This window comes from Ascaphus truei, chromosome 7 (assembly GCF_040206685.1).
Source record: "Ascaphus truei isolate aAscTru1 chromosome 7, aAscTru1.hap1, whole genome shotgun sequence".
In the NCBI taxonomy this organism is placed as follows: domain Eukaryota; kingdom Metazoa; phylum Chordata; class Amphibia; order Anura; family Ascaphidae; genus Ascaphus; species Ascaphus truei.
The window spans coordinates 22,360,375-22,374,549 of record NC_134489.1 but is presented as its reverse complement, the minus strand read 5'-3'; the positions used below and the strand labels follow the sequence as shown (position 1 = coordinate 22,374,549).

Sequence of the window (14,175 nt, the reverse complement as noted above, 5' to 3'; positions counted from 1 at the left end):
GTCTGCCCCCCCCCCGTCTCCCCCCGAAACCTTCCGTCTGTTGTGGACGTCTGCAGACGGGGGCGCGTGCATGCGTCGGCCGCTCCCTCACCCGTCCGCCCGCTCGCTCCCTCACCCGTACGCCCGCTCCCACGTGGATCTGACGCAGGAGGCAGCGTGTTGTGGCCGCTCCTCCGGCCGGCTGTCCGCTCCCCCACTCTGTCCCGGGCGCTCGCTCCCCCGCTGACTCTAGCGGCCGGGGTGTGAGCTTGGAGGCAATGCGGGAATGGAGGGCGGAGGCGCAGGGGTTGGAGGCAGCGGGAGGCACAGGGGTTTTGCGCTGGGAGGGGAGGTGCAGGGTTTGGAGGCCCCGGCGGCAGAGGTGTGCGCTGGGAGGGGAGACACACGGGTTTGAGGCAGCGTGAGGCACAGGGGTTTGAGGCAGCGGGAGGCACATGGGTTTGAGGCAGCGGGAGGGGTGTGCGCTGGGAGGGGAGGCGGTGGTTTAGTTACTTACCTGGGCGGGAGGAGGTGTGTTTGTGTTGGACCTTTGGCCCGTCACTCCGCCTCAGGCCAATGAGAGGTGTGCGGGGGCGGGCGGGCCAAGGGAGCCATCTCATTGGCCTGAGGCGGAGTGACGGCCAAAGGTCCAATGTGATTGCCCCTAGGGACAGACAGACAAACACACATACGACGGTTTGAGAAATATATATATAATATATATATATATATATTATATATATATATATATATATAGATAGATATAAGATATATACACACACACACACACACACACACACATTAATGTACTAAATAATCTGTCATAGTGGATGCAGCATTGATGCCTTTTTGTCTCTTTTTGTATCAATACACTAATTTTGATCTTTAAAAGGGCTAGATCTCACTTTAATTAGGTAAAATGTATTTAATCTTATACGTATCTTAAATCTTGTTGGTCTGACGAGGGAAGGACAGTCGTTCCTCTCTCTCGTATCTATCCCTGTAAATTCTCTGTGTAGATCTGCTTCCATTCTATACGTTATTACTCTGTGTCCTACTTCTTACCATTTACTGCGCTATACTCTTTATTTTCTATTTTTTCCTATTTAGTACACTCTCTCTGCCTTTCTCCTGTCTCTTCCCTCTCCCAGTCAAAGTTCTAAGTTAGAGAAAAGATTCTAAAGCATGTTTATAATTCTCACTGCTTGCATAGAAAGTCCTAAAGAACCCCCTTTTAGGGTTGCCAGGTGTCCAGAATTGAACTGGATTGTCCTGTATTTGGGCATTGTCCAGTAATAAAATAGAGGTAATACTGGACATGTGTGTGACTGGTATTACCTCTCTGTATATACTTGACCGGCTTGGGGGGCCGCGGAATTTCGCCAAGCAGGGCGGTTGCTAGGGAGCTGGGCATCTTCCACCATCCTGATTGGCTGCGTTACCCAGCAGCAGCCAAATCAGGAGGTGGTGTCAGGAGCCTGGGGGTGGGGCTAAGGAGAGGAGGAAACAGCATGGTGCGGAGAGAAGTGTGTGTCGAGCGCATCGCACCATTCATCATTGTGTCCAGCACGGAATATGGTTTGATTGGCATTTGTACTCCTCGTCCATTATAATGCTTTTTTTTAATGGACAGTCATGCTATTAGGTGTGGATTAAAAAGAAAAAGGAGGTTCCAAAGGGCTGCAATAAAAGTGAATTCAAAGGGATGGTTATTTGAGTGTAAATCTCTACAGCAGTGAACAATGTCAGATACAATAGAAATCATTAAAAGATTGCAGTGCTAAGCACTTCTGGCTGCAAAATGATGAACAACAATCTTAAAATGACCCTACAACAGCCAATCACAGAACCTTCATGATGATGGCAATGGTGATGAAGACAGGGGGTCAAATGGATAATGAGATTAACCTGTGTGCTGCCAGAAAGAACAGCTCGGTGTGGCACAGACATGCTACATCAAATAAATGTGACCCAGCTGGAAAAATCTAATATTTTTCCCTACCTAAACCTGCTGAGTAAATACAATCCTATTTATTTAACATGTAGACCACAGGGTAACAGTATTTAAAAACAAACAAACCTAGAAACTGAACTTGAAGTCCTAAGAATAAACAGGACCTGCTTTGAGCCTTTTCCCTGATGCCAACACGTACACATGGTCTTGTCACTAAAAGGTATCTGCCAATGAAAAGATATGCGAGCTACTAGTAATGGTCCTGGGATGAGGAGAAGCACAATAAATTTAGCATTGGACGGTAAGTAGTGAGGAGGTACTTTCAGGGGAAGATCCACAGAACTCTGTTATTTACTTAACGATGCATCATCAAGTGCCAACGGAGATCTTCAAAGCTCCCAAAATGTACTTTAAGGCCTGTCTTATTTACAAGATGACCTGGCGATAAATTTAACAGTCCCTAATGATATGCAAGAGAGGTCTGGAAAACCACAACGCATATCCACAGTAGGCTGTTAACTCTGTTTTTACTCAAGTCCTGTGTAAACTTTAAGTCATAGCTGGAGTTAGGCACTTCTAGAACCCAACGCTGGCTTGCAGAACATTTTTGAGCCATGGCTAGGGTGCTGCAGTGACCCACTTTTGCTTCCTATATTGCCGTAGCAATATATGAAGCCAAAGTGAATGCCCTGAACTAGGCTCAAAAATTCAACCAACACCTATGTATTAACCCCTTCGAAGCCATAGTGGCCATGAAGGCATATTGTCCAAAGCGGCTGTCTCCGGCCAAAATGTCTGTTGGACTTCAATACGGACTTGTGTCAGAAAACGGCCCAATGAACCGCTTCAGACAACTTAGACTAAATAAGGGCCATATTTACTAAGGAGTCTTCCAACATATGGCACTTTTTGTCGCTGGAAGACACCTCACAGCCTATTCAAGTCAATGGGCTGTAATGTATCTTCCAGCTCTAGAAAGTGTCTTGTGGCAGTCTGATAACAAAATATGGGCCTATTTCCAGGGGTTTCTGTGGTGATTATAAGACATCTGCAAATCCAGTGATACAATAGAAGCAGTCAGTGATCATAGTCCTTCTAACTATCGACCTGTCTCCCTCCTGCCTTTTGACTCCAAACTCCTTGAACGTCTTGTATTCTCTCGATTGCTACACTTTCTCAAAACCTATTCTGTCCTAGACCCTCTACAATCTGGCTTCCGCACTGCTCACTCTACTGAAACAGCCCTCACTAAAATAACTGACGACCTCCACACTGCCAAAGACAGAGGTCATTACACTCTGCTCATATTACTCGACCTCTCTGCAGCATTCGACACCGTGGACCCCCTCTTCTCCTTCACATTCTCCATACTCATGGTATTCGGAACAAAGCTTTATCCTGGATCTCCTCTTACCTCTCCCATCGTACCTTCAGTGTCTCTTTTGCTAACACCTCCTCCTCTATTGATCTCTCTGTGGGGGTACCCCAGAGCTCTGTCCTGGGACTCCTTCTCTTTTTTCTCTACACACTCTCTCTAGGTGACCTAATCACATCTTTTGGGTTTAAATATCACCTCTATGCTGATGACACACAAATTTACCTTTCAACCCCTGACCTTACACCTGCTATACAGAACAAAGTTTCTGAATGCCTCTCTGGAATATCATCCTGGATGGCCATCCGCCGACTGAAACTTAACATGGCAAAAACAGAGCTCCTTGTACGTCCTCCCAAACCTGGTCCTACTACCTCCTTCCACATTGCTATTGGAAATACGATCATTCACCCAGTAGCCCAAGCACGCTGCCTAGGGGTCACACTTGATTCCTCTCTCTCATTCTCCTCTCATATTCAAAACGTTTCTAAAACTTGTTGCTTTTCCCTCCGCAATATCACAAAGATACGCCCTTTCCTCTGTTACTCAACTGCTAAAACTCTGACTCAGGCCCTCATTCTCTCACGTCTCGATTACTGCAACCTCCTGCTGTCCGGCCTTCCTACCTCTCGCCTGTCTCCCCTACAATCTATCCTAAACGCTGCTGCCAGAATCACTCTACTCTTTCCTAAATCTGTCTCCGCATCTCCTCTCCTGAAATCCCTCTCCTAGCTTCCGATTAAATCACGTATCTCACACTCAATTCTCCTGCTCACTTTTAAAGCTTTACAATCTTCTGCCCCTCCTTACATCTCAGCCCTAATTTCTCGCTATGCACCATCATGACTCTTGCGTTCTTCTCAAGGATGTCTTCTTTCTACCCCCTTTGTATCTAAAGCTCTCTCCCGCCTTAAACCTTTCTCACTTTCTGCCCCACACCTCTGGAATGCCCTTCCCCTCAATACCCGACTAGCCCCCTCGCTATCCACCTTTAAGACCCACCTTAAGACACATCTGCTTAAAGAAGCATATGAGTAGCACTGGATAATCATGGACACATGACACATAAAGCTTGGCCCCTTGCAGACGCACTTACTAGTATTCCCTCCTACTGTCTCTGTACGTTCTCCCTACCTACCAATTAGATTGTAAGCTCCTCGGAGCAGGGACTCCTTCCTTAATGTTACTTTTACAGTATGTCTGAAGCACTTATTCCCATGATCTGTTATTTATATTATTTGTTATTTATATGACATGTATTACTACTGTGAAGCGCTATGTACATTTATGGCGCTATATAAATAAAGACATACAATACAATACAATACAATAGTACAATAGATCTTTCTCTTGCACAGCTTTGGTTTCTGAGGGTCTAGAAAAACTAGAGAAAGCATAAACGGCTTGTTGAAAATCACCAAAATATATTTTCCTTTAAACAAAGTATCACGTATATAACATTTTTAGAGCAGATTTCAATGTTTCCAATGTATTACTTGCCCTGATTGAGCCTTCTATAAATTTGGCACCCTAACCTTATAGTACAATTCAGTCTGGAAATGAAATCGTTGCCCATATTGTGATACAGACTAAATAAGCAAAGGGTTAAATCATTAATTCATGTCAGAAGGCGCCCTCTGACATCGCCATGGCACATGCTGCTAAATTAGATGTCCTTATCCTTGGTAACTAAGCAAGTATACGCAATGGCCGCTTCTTCAAAAACATCCTGCACAAGGAAATGAAAAGGACCTAACTTGGTCATATCACAGAACCGCAAAGAGGAACAGACGGCTCATTTATTTCCTGCGAGCAGCAGCGACCATGCTTATCTTCGCAGTCAACACGGAAATAACTACAGCCTCTGTGTACAGAAATAGAGGCAGCAGGAGAAAGTCCATGAAACACTAAACCCCTCTGGTTTTAATAAAGTGGTCGTCAAATTTTAAGCTTTCTGAAGTTTTTAAGCTGAAACCCTAACTTTTTTGCTTTTGCTTTATACCTTCCATAATTTGAGTGTGCGCAAGGATATACATTATTATAGAGAAGTATTATTGGACACTGTGTACAGAACTAGATATCCCTCATGACATGACGTCCGTTAATGTAACAGGATTGTGAAGCAGATTGAGAAACGCTGGCAGAATTTTATTTGAGTGCTGTCAAAATCTTGTTCGATCTGAAAAACTGCCAAGCCATTTGAGCGCACTGCACACCGCACTTCTTCCAATACACTGCTACTTGGCAAACTCCCACACAAATATCATTGGACGACAGATTGCAATGCCCACTGTCCGCCAGCATTTGCCAATGGACAAACACCAACACCATGTTGAAGGTCTCTCCAGCTGGGTATTCCTGTGGGCTCAAGAAATAGGGTGCCAGCCATGACACAAATTGAACATGGCAGACTGAGCAATAATTTGTGCAGGGATTTTTTTACATTTTTTTTCATTCTATTTTCATTAAAAAAAAAATATTACTGGACATAACTGAATGTATAAAAAAAGAAACCAGAAACATACTATGTATCATTATACAGTTGCAGCAATGTTCTATAGTCGCAGAAAGCCACTCCTTTTCCATTACACTTCACCATTATGGATGTCATGTTAAAACAAGTGTTGGTTCTTTTTAATTAGGATTTTAAAGCTGCCGTTTAAATGGACATTTCATGGCGCGTGTTTAAGCTGCTAAATATTTATGTTTCTCTTTATCCCCATTCTGCATCAAAAGCGGCATTAAGGAGAAGGTTAACGGGTGAGTCTTGCAGCACAAAGCTCTCTGTCGGTGGAAGTGAAGAAAAGAGAGATCTCCCTAGCCGCAGATAACCTTGTGTTTCCTTGACGAGAAGTAAGTGAACGGGGAGTCTTAATTAATGCAATTTGATTGACTAATTAATGTCTTATTACGCATGTCACACTGTTTCGCCTCAGCTAGGGCAGATAACGGCCAGCGCCTGGGAATACGCTGAGCTTTGATTCTGGAAGAAGATTAAAAACACTCGCCCCTTCTGCAAAGTGCAGAACTGCTTTCTGACAATGGTGCTTCACTAGCACTTTATTCCCCCTCAAGGCACACACTGTACAAATCCTTTTCAGATGAATTTAAAAGCATTACTGTTTTCGCCCCTGGGGACGGAGGCCGTGCAATGCAGCCCAATGTCATGTTACAGGCAACTGTAAATGCCATGGCAGTTTTGCTTTGTTCGTATATATATATCTCTGCCAAGATTAATGCAACGAAAGTTGAAATACAATATAAATAGGCAGAGCCACTGGGCAGGCAAAGGAGGAGGATTTAACACTGCTGGGAAAAGTAACTTTGGCACAAGACTCAAATACCCCGATGGGACCAAGCGTCCTTTAAATATAGTTATAGCCAGCACAACAAGAATACCACAACTGGATACATTGGCCCAACATCCCCTCTGATATGAATTAGACTACCTCCTACACCGGACAGTCCTTAAGTCCAGCTTTGTGCCTTCTGTCACTGTGTTACTGCTTTGTCCCTCTGATGTAAGACACACCAGCTAATTAAAAGCAGAGGTGAGAAACCTTATTACAACTTTTGTCATACAACAGTCTTTTATTCATTTCCCAAGGCACGGGGACCGCACATCACACACTAAGCAATGTTGTACTGTTTCTCTATTGTTAACGATGCATTCTGTGCTTCCAATAGTGCCCACACTTAACACACAGAGGGAGATGGAGATATACAGTATATATTGTATGATGTTACTAATTTTATATATATATATATATATATATATATATATATATATATATATATATATATATATATATATATATATATATATATATATATACAAATATAACTGTATGCTCATCTGCATGTCTTAGGCAGGTCTGCAACCCCGCCTTTCCCCATTATCACCCAGCATACAGCACTTCCACTGCAGCAAAGGATTCTGGGAAATGACATGCAAATGAGCACACACTGTCACTTTTTGCCTCAATAACCATTTGCATGTCATTTCCCAGAATCCCTTGCTGCAGTGGAAGTGCTGTATGCTGGGTGATAATGGGGAAAGGCGGGGTTGCAGACCTGCCTAAGACATGCAGATGAGCATACAGCTATATTTGCATATTTGCTTTCCTGTGGAGGGTTTTTGTCACTTTTTTTACTCACCATAACTTAACTCAGTATTATGGTTTTATGTGTGTGTGTGTGTGTGTGTGTGTGTGTGTGTGTGTGTGTGTGTGTGTGTGTGTGTGTGTGTGTGTGTGTGTGTGTGTGTGTGTGTGTGTGTGTGTGTGTGTGTGTGTGTGTGTGTGTGTGTGTGTGTGTGTGTGTGTGTGTAACATGAACACACAATTATTCTTAATTTACTCTATTTGCTCCTCCTCCTACGTCTTTTGGTGAAACGCGTAGGAGGAGGAGCAAATAGAGTGTTTGCTTGCTATCTGTGCGGTTGAGAGGAGCGGTTAATACCACTCGCTGCGCTGTCTGTATGGTCACTGTTAACCATCAGGAGGAGGAGCGCTGAGAGACGGAGCCCAGAGACTACCGGGAAGGGTCTGTGCGTCACAGCCGGAAGTGACATCAGACCCGGACACCCGGAGGGCTGCGTGGTATCGTGAGTTGCAGCACATTCAAGCTGTGTGCACCGGAGCGTTTTTTTGTGACCTGAGGGAAAACAGGACCGTCAAGGATCTGCAGTATTCAAAGGGTGAGCGTTTCCAACATTGTCTCAACCCTGGGGTACCCCTCTTCATTAATACCTGCCCGGGCAGTGCACTACCTACAGGACTCAGACTATCTATCGGGTAACTCCCGTTTTCAATCCCATGGAGACTGATTTAAGTGTTACCGCATATCCAACCCAACAGCACTATATTTTTATTTTTTATTTTTTTTAACTACTATTTATGTATTGATCTTTTATTATTGTTGTCCTAGAGGGCTTTTCCCTGGGACTAGTTCATTTAATAAAGAACATTAGTTTAATCACAACCCCCACTGTCTGCGCTTCTCACTTTTTTCTTTTTGTTGTTAAGTGCAATGCTCAATGGACATCTTGCTCCCTATTTACCAAGAATCCCTGTAGTGTTTTATTTTTATCACTGGAGTGTTAAAAACAGACGCGCACAATTGAAAATGAAGGCGCCAAATTCTGTGTATTTGAGCCTCATTAATTGACTGCTAAACATAGTCCACATTACAAATACAGCATCAGAAAACATGCCTTGATGCACCTACACTGCAGGGGTGCGCAAACTTACCCCGTGCGCACCCCTGCCTGCTCGGCCCCACGTTACCGTGGCAACACGACGTCACGTGACCCCGGGTTACCATGACGACACATCACTGTAAGGTAAGTGCGTTATAGAGGCCTCGCACAGTCCCCCGGCATTTAATTTAAATGTCTTGGGGGAGAGTGCAGGACCTCTATAACTGCCGCCACCCACACATCCCCCCCGAAAATCTTGCGCCCCCCAGTTTGCGCACCCCTGATCTACAGTATATTAAAGTAACGCAGGTAGAAAAATGATGAAGTCAGAAATCGAGAGAAATAGAAATGACAAATGTAGCCAGACTTGCTGTACTGTGGGGGGGTTCATGCATCTGAAAGGGACTCTCCGATGTGTTAGTCCTCCGGTGCCGCATGACCTGCTACATCTGTATTTAAATGTATTCTTGCACAGGATTCAACTTCTCCCCAAACGCCACCTACTAGACCAGGGGCTCAACTCCAGTCCTAAAGACCCCCCCCCCCCCCCAACAGCTCAGGTTTTCAGGATACGCCTGCTTCATCACAGGTGGCTCAATCAGAGGCTCAGTCAAAGTCACCTGTGCTGAAGCAGGGAGTGATTGAGCCACCTGTGCTGAAGCAGGGATATCCTGAAAACCTGACCTGTTGAGGACTGGAGTTGAGCCCTTCTATACTAGACTACAAACATAACAAACGCAATGTCTAAAACAAACCACAAAAAATCCTGAATTATATACGGCAAATACTGTACCAACAGTTTCAATTTGCAAAGGCAAAGCTACTTAGTAAATAGCCGCCCCCCACGAGTCACGAAACAATATGTACAGTACTGCATTTTACTTGTTTATGTTCTTTCTAAAAATGCTTTTGATACAAATCCTCAGTGAACGTTGCTGCAGACAGGACAATATTAGTGGTCGTGTAACAACAGCTTTAGATGTAAAAATAACAAGGAATTTACATAGCTAAAACTATGCCAATGAATGACATGTTTTCAATAGAAGGGGCAGCAGTGCATTGCTCTGGCACAGATACACATCTCTTCAATACATCCAGCAGATCAGCAATGAATGGGTTACATGGCAGGTAAGTACTTAATTCCATATGTTTGTTCCTGTACCAGGTCCAAGGCTTTAATGCCTGCATCCGTGCCACATTTGGAGGAAGAGGGGTTCATTCTGAACCCAAACCTTTGTTCTAAAGAGGGTAATTAAGAAATTAAATATGATTTGGCGTTGGTATAATTAGTAGTAATTTAAACAAAGAATATCAGTGCTTCATTGTATGTCTTTGTCTATTTCGAGCGTGACTCTAAGTCCACTAGACATTTTAAAGGGTAATTTTGGTAAGTATATAAATTGATTTTGACATAACACAATAAAATTAAAATGTGCCTCCTCTCAGGCGGGCAGATTACTGATTAGGCATGTTTGCTGCGCAGGAACACAAGCTGGCAGGACATATGTTAAGATTATTGGAAGGAAATGCAATGCAACAAAAAACAGGACTAAAAATACCACACAGCGCGGCTTATACTGTTTGCAGGTAGCTGGCTGGTGATAGGAAATGCAGAACTTGGCTTGGTATACAGTGACATTAGGACTACAAGTTTACCAACTTGGTCACTTCTTAAAAAGGAGGCAGAGTAGATGGAATAATACTAGGGTACCAAACCAAGGCAGCCTGATGTCCTGGCTGGTATTAGCTGGCTGACAGTCTCACCACTGGGTACTTTTTCGTGTAGAGCAGGGGTGGCCAACTGTAGTTCTCAAGGCCTCACCAACAGCTCAGGTTTTAAGGCTATCCCTGCTTCAGCACAGTCAGTCATTGACTGAGCCAGAGATTCAACTACCAGTGCTGAAGCAGCGATATCCTTACAACCTGATCTGTTAGTGGCCCTTGAGGACTGGAGTTGGCCACTCCTGGTGTAGACCATTAAGGCTCCTTTGGTTACTGCCAGAAGCCCACAAAGACGCGGCTGCTACTGTCCCTCCAAACTGCCAGCAGTTGCAGACTGCCGCATACACTGCACTTTAGTGGTCATCAAAGTGGCACTGCTGCTTTACAGAACATGCTGTAGAGTAAAGCAAAACGAAGGCACTCATTCCGCAACGTGTGAACAGAGCTGCTCCTGTGCGATCGGCTGTCCGTGCGATAGCACCCAATGGACTCTATTCATACTTTACAGAAATTAGACTGCAGACCTCCACCTCTGTCTAGTGTACAATTCTAGTATCACCACTAAACAACATACAAAGTTCTTCACAGATGTAGTTTGCAAATGAACTCGTGGGTCTCCTCTGATCACAGGCCCATTTCATCAAGCAGTGCTACACCAGAAGTAGCCCTCCTTAATGAATGTATCCCGTAATGTTAAAAGCCATTTACAAATTACATCTATGTAGAATTATTTCAGGTCATTAAAATGTACTTGCATAAAATAGTTTCCAAAGCGTATCTGATTTTAGAGAGGGTACTGTATGAAGAAAAAGCCTGTGCCAACTTCCTTTACATGCTAACCACGTATGAGGTTACAATACAGAAAGGTGCCCACAGTGATGTGCAGTGAAAGCAGAACACGGGATGTACCTGAAAGTTCTGCATTTCTCTCAGTGAGACCCAGAATAATGCAGACTTTCCAGAAGAATGCATTTTAAAGATTGTCACAGTAGATCATGATCTACACCAGGGGTAGCCAACTCCAGTCCTCATGGGCCACCAACAGGTCAGGTTTTAAGGATATCCCTGCTTCAGCACAGGTGGCTCAATCAAAGGCTCGTATGAGCCACCTTTGCTGAAGCTGGGATATCCTGAAAACCTGACCTGTTGGTGGCCCTTGAGGACTGGAGTTGGCCACCCCTAATCTATGCAGTAATACGTGACGTAGAATCCACCAATGACGCGTTTTACTACACACCTCTAAAAACAAATCCACACTGCTTCCTCCTTACATGACAACGGGGATGCTGATTAACCCATTCAGTGCTGAAGGGGCCAGCAACACATGGTGGCGACGAAACGGCTTCAAAGGCGCTTCTCACGTGTTTGACAACTGATAAACAAGGTTTCCGAATAGTTAGGCAGCTTTTTACTCAATTCTAGTACCGTAAACCTAGAAGACTTGATGACCGAACTAGGATAAAACATGCCCCAGATTATTTCACATCAACAGAACACGCCCCTCATCTCAGGGGAGAGACTTGATTTGGGATTTTAAGTCGTAGGGGTTTTCTAGCCACTAAGTTCAGTGAATGCCCAATAACAGCAATAACACTTTTTCCTTTTATAGCTGGGTACTGAATGGACTGTAGCAAAGCAGGTTATTAACATACAGGTACAACACATTTATAAAGCACCTTGTTTACTATCTAACCTTTAGTGTTTGAGGCAAAGGGAGATAAAGTGACTTACCCCGTCAAAACCGCTCCCCCACTTTAAAAATAAAGCATATACTTCGTTGACCGAGTCACCTAACTCCTAGTGTCTCACACATTTCAAAATGTACTTCTTGTTTTGTTTATTCAAGCGAAAAATGGGAACGTACATTTTCACTCCTGGAATAAACAAGGTTTGCAGAGAACCTGTGGGATTTTGTACCACATTTTGCTGTGCTTAGAAAGTGACTCTAGCCCAAGGTCACGCAGTGCTGCCACATTGGGTCTCAAACTACTTCAGGGGCCACTTCAGGGGTTCATGAAAGAACAAAAACAGACCTGGTTACTTAAAAACCAGGCTCAGCCAAAGATGAGAGGGCTCAAAGATGTGTGGAATACACAATTAAGAGGGGTTTTCAGGAGACAGAAAGTCTTTAATCTTGCAGTGTACTTAGCATAGATCCAACAGAAGACCACTCTGTGCCACTTACCTATCGCACAGACACAGCGAGAGCGGACAGATGAGATGAGATTAAAGCCTCTGAAGCTATTCCTGTCCATAGGTTACTCTGCCTGCAAAGGCTGACTTTGTTCTTCCTGCTGTGCACAGTATATCGATTATTCCAACTCCTGTTTTGCGTTTGAAAAGGTCTAAACCAGGGGTGGCCAACTCCAGTTCTCAAGAGCTACCAACAGGCCAGGTTTTCAGGATATCATTGCTTCAGCACAGGTGGCTCAGTCTTTGACAGCCACTGATTGAGCTACCTGTGTTGAAGCAGGTTATCCTGAAAACCTGACCTGTTGGTAGCTCTTGAAGACTGGAGTTGGCCACCCCTGGCCCACGCATGGCACCTAGATGGCGCAGTAGGAGTGTGAAGCCAGAGATATCTGGTGTCTTGTAGATTCACCTCGGTGAACTGAATTAAGCAAAATATGCCTTTTTCTGTGATAATATTCAGAAGTGTTTGGAAAAGATTATGGAGTTCAAATCCTCACCAAATTCGGCACTTCCTGCCTATGAAATGCAAATGGGAAACATCTCGTTTTTTTTAAGCCCGTCCCATGAAGAAGTGATTGGTCCAAGAAATAAGATATGAGCCCGTGTTTGGCTGTATTCAAGATCAACACTCCCGGGCTTAAAGAAACTGGCCACTTTATTTTCACAGCAGGTCATGCACCTCTGTAATCATTTACCATAATCCTACAAAACCCTATGGCTCCCCCAGGTTGCTTGCTCTGTAAACAGGTCTGAGATTTACAGATGATGCATATCCCAGGACATGCTTGAGAACAAAAACATTGCATCCTTAACGGCGTAAAAAAAAATGTTTTTTTACGCGCTTGTTGGTGGGAACCTTGAGTTTCTTAAACCACTTCTGTGCCAGATAGACACTGCTTTGCAGTCACTTGATGTCCCCTATGGCAATGAACAGAGCTAGGAGTTATTTGACTGGTTCAGGGATTACACAGCACAGATGATCTCACTCACAGATATTCGGTGCCACACAGATTTAGATGGCCTTTGCTATTTCCAATCTGTTTTTCTAACCTCTCTGGGGCACACAACGTCTGGGGAAGTTAACACTCATTACTCATGTATACTTGGTGAAACCCTGGGCACATCATTGTGGGAATTATGTTGTTCCCTGGCTAGAATGTGACTGGCTGTAAGCAGGTGCTGAGAATACATGGTCGTGTACAAGAAGGGGAGAGATACACAGGCACTCACCACCATGTTATAGGCGTCCGGAACATCGATTTCAAACTGGAATTTCCCTCCTTGGTAATAGCTCTCATCTGAAAAGCAGAGGAAAAGGCTCTTTAACAAGTGCACAGGGTTGGAGGTGAATTAATGTGAAAGCACTCATCCAAGCAACACTTCAGACATTATAAATCTTTATCTTGACTAAAAGCTCAACAGAATGACCCTGCAGTACATAACACATGCTGCTTCTCCGAAGGCCAAGTTCATAACCTACTGAACAAAGAGCGCAGAATGAATTCCAAAGCTGAAGTGATCAGGGCTACTTTACCCTTAAAAAAATGTCTAAAAAAAAAAAAAATAGGAAATTGGATTTTACATTGTAGGCCTAAAATAAAAGAGGAATATAAACAAGTATATTTGTTTTGGTCTGCGTACAGCAGATAGTACATTGAATAGAACAATACACAGGAATACATTTTGTTTTTGTGAGAAAACGGCAGAGGTTTAGTAGCATGTCTTAGCTGGCACTCGGACACATTAATCAGC

The 14,175-nt window shown here is 43.9% G+C and overlaps 1 protein-coding gene across 11 annotated transcripts in view; it reads right to left on the bottom strand.

Moving 5' to 3' along the window:
* Positions 1-14,175, bottom strand: part of UBE2F (ubiquitin conjugating enzyme E2 F (putative)) — a 113,521-nt gene that overhangs the window by 37,655 nt on the left and 61,691 nt on the right. For all 11 annotated transcript variants that reach the window (XR_012802552.1, XR_012802553.1, XM_075607270.1 and 8 more), the window contains one exon: positions 13,654-13,721. Coding sequence is in view for 9 of the 11 variants with exons in the window: in XM_075607270.1 (XP_075463385.1) it covers positions 13,654-13,721 (68 nt within the window). In the remaining 2 variants the exon portion in view is untranslated. The remainder of the gene's footprint in view (positions 1-13,653; positions 13,722-14,175) is intronic.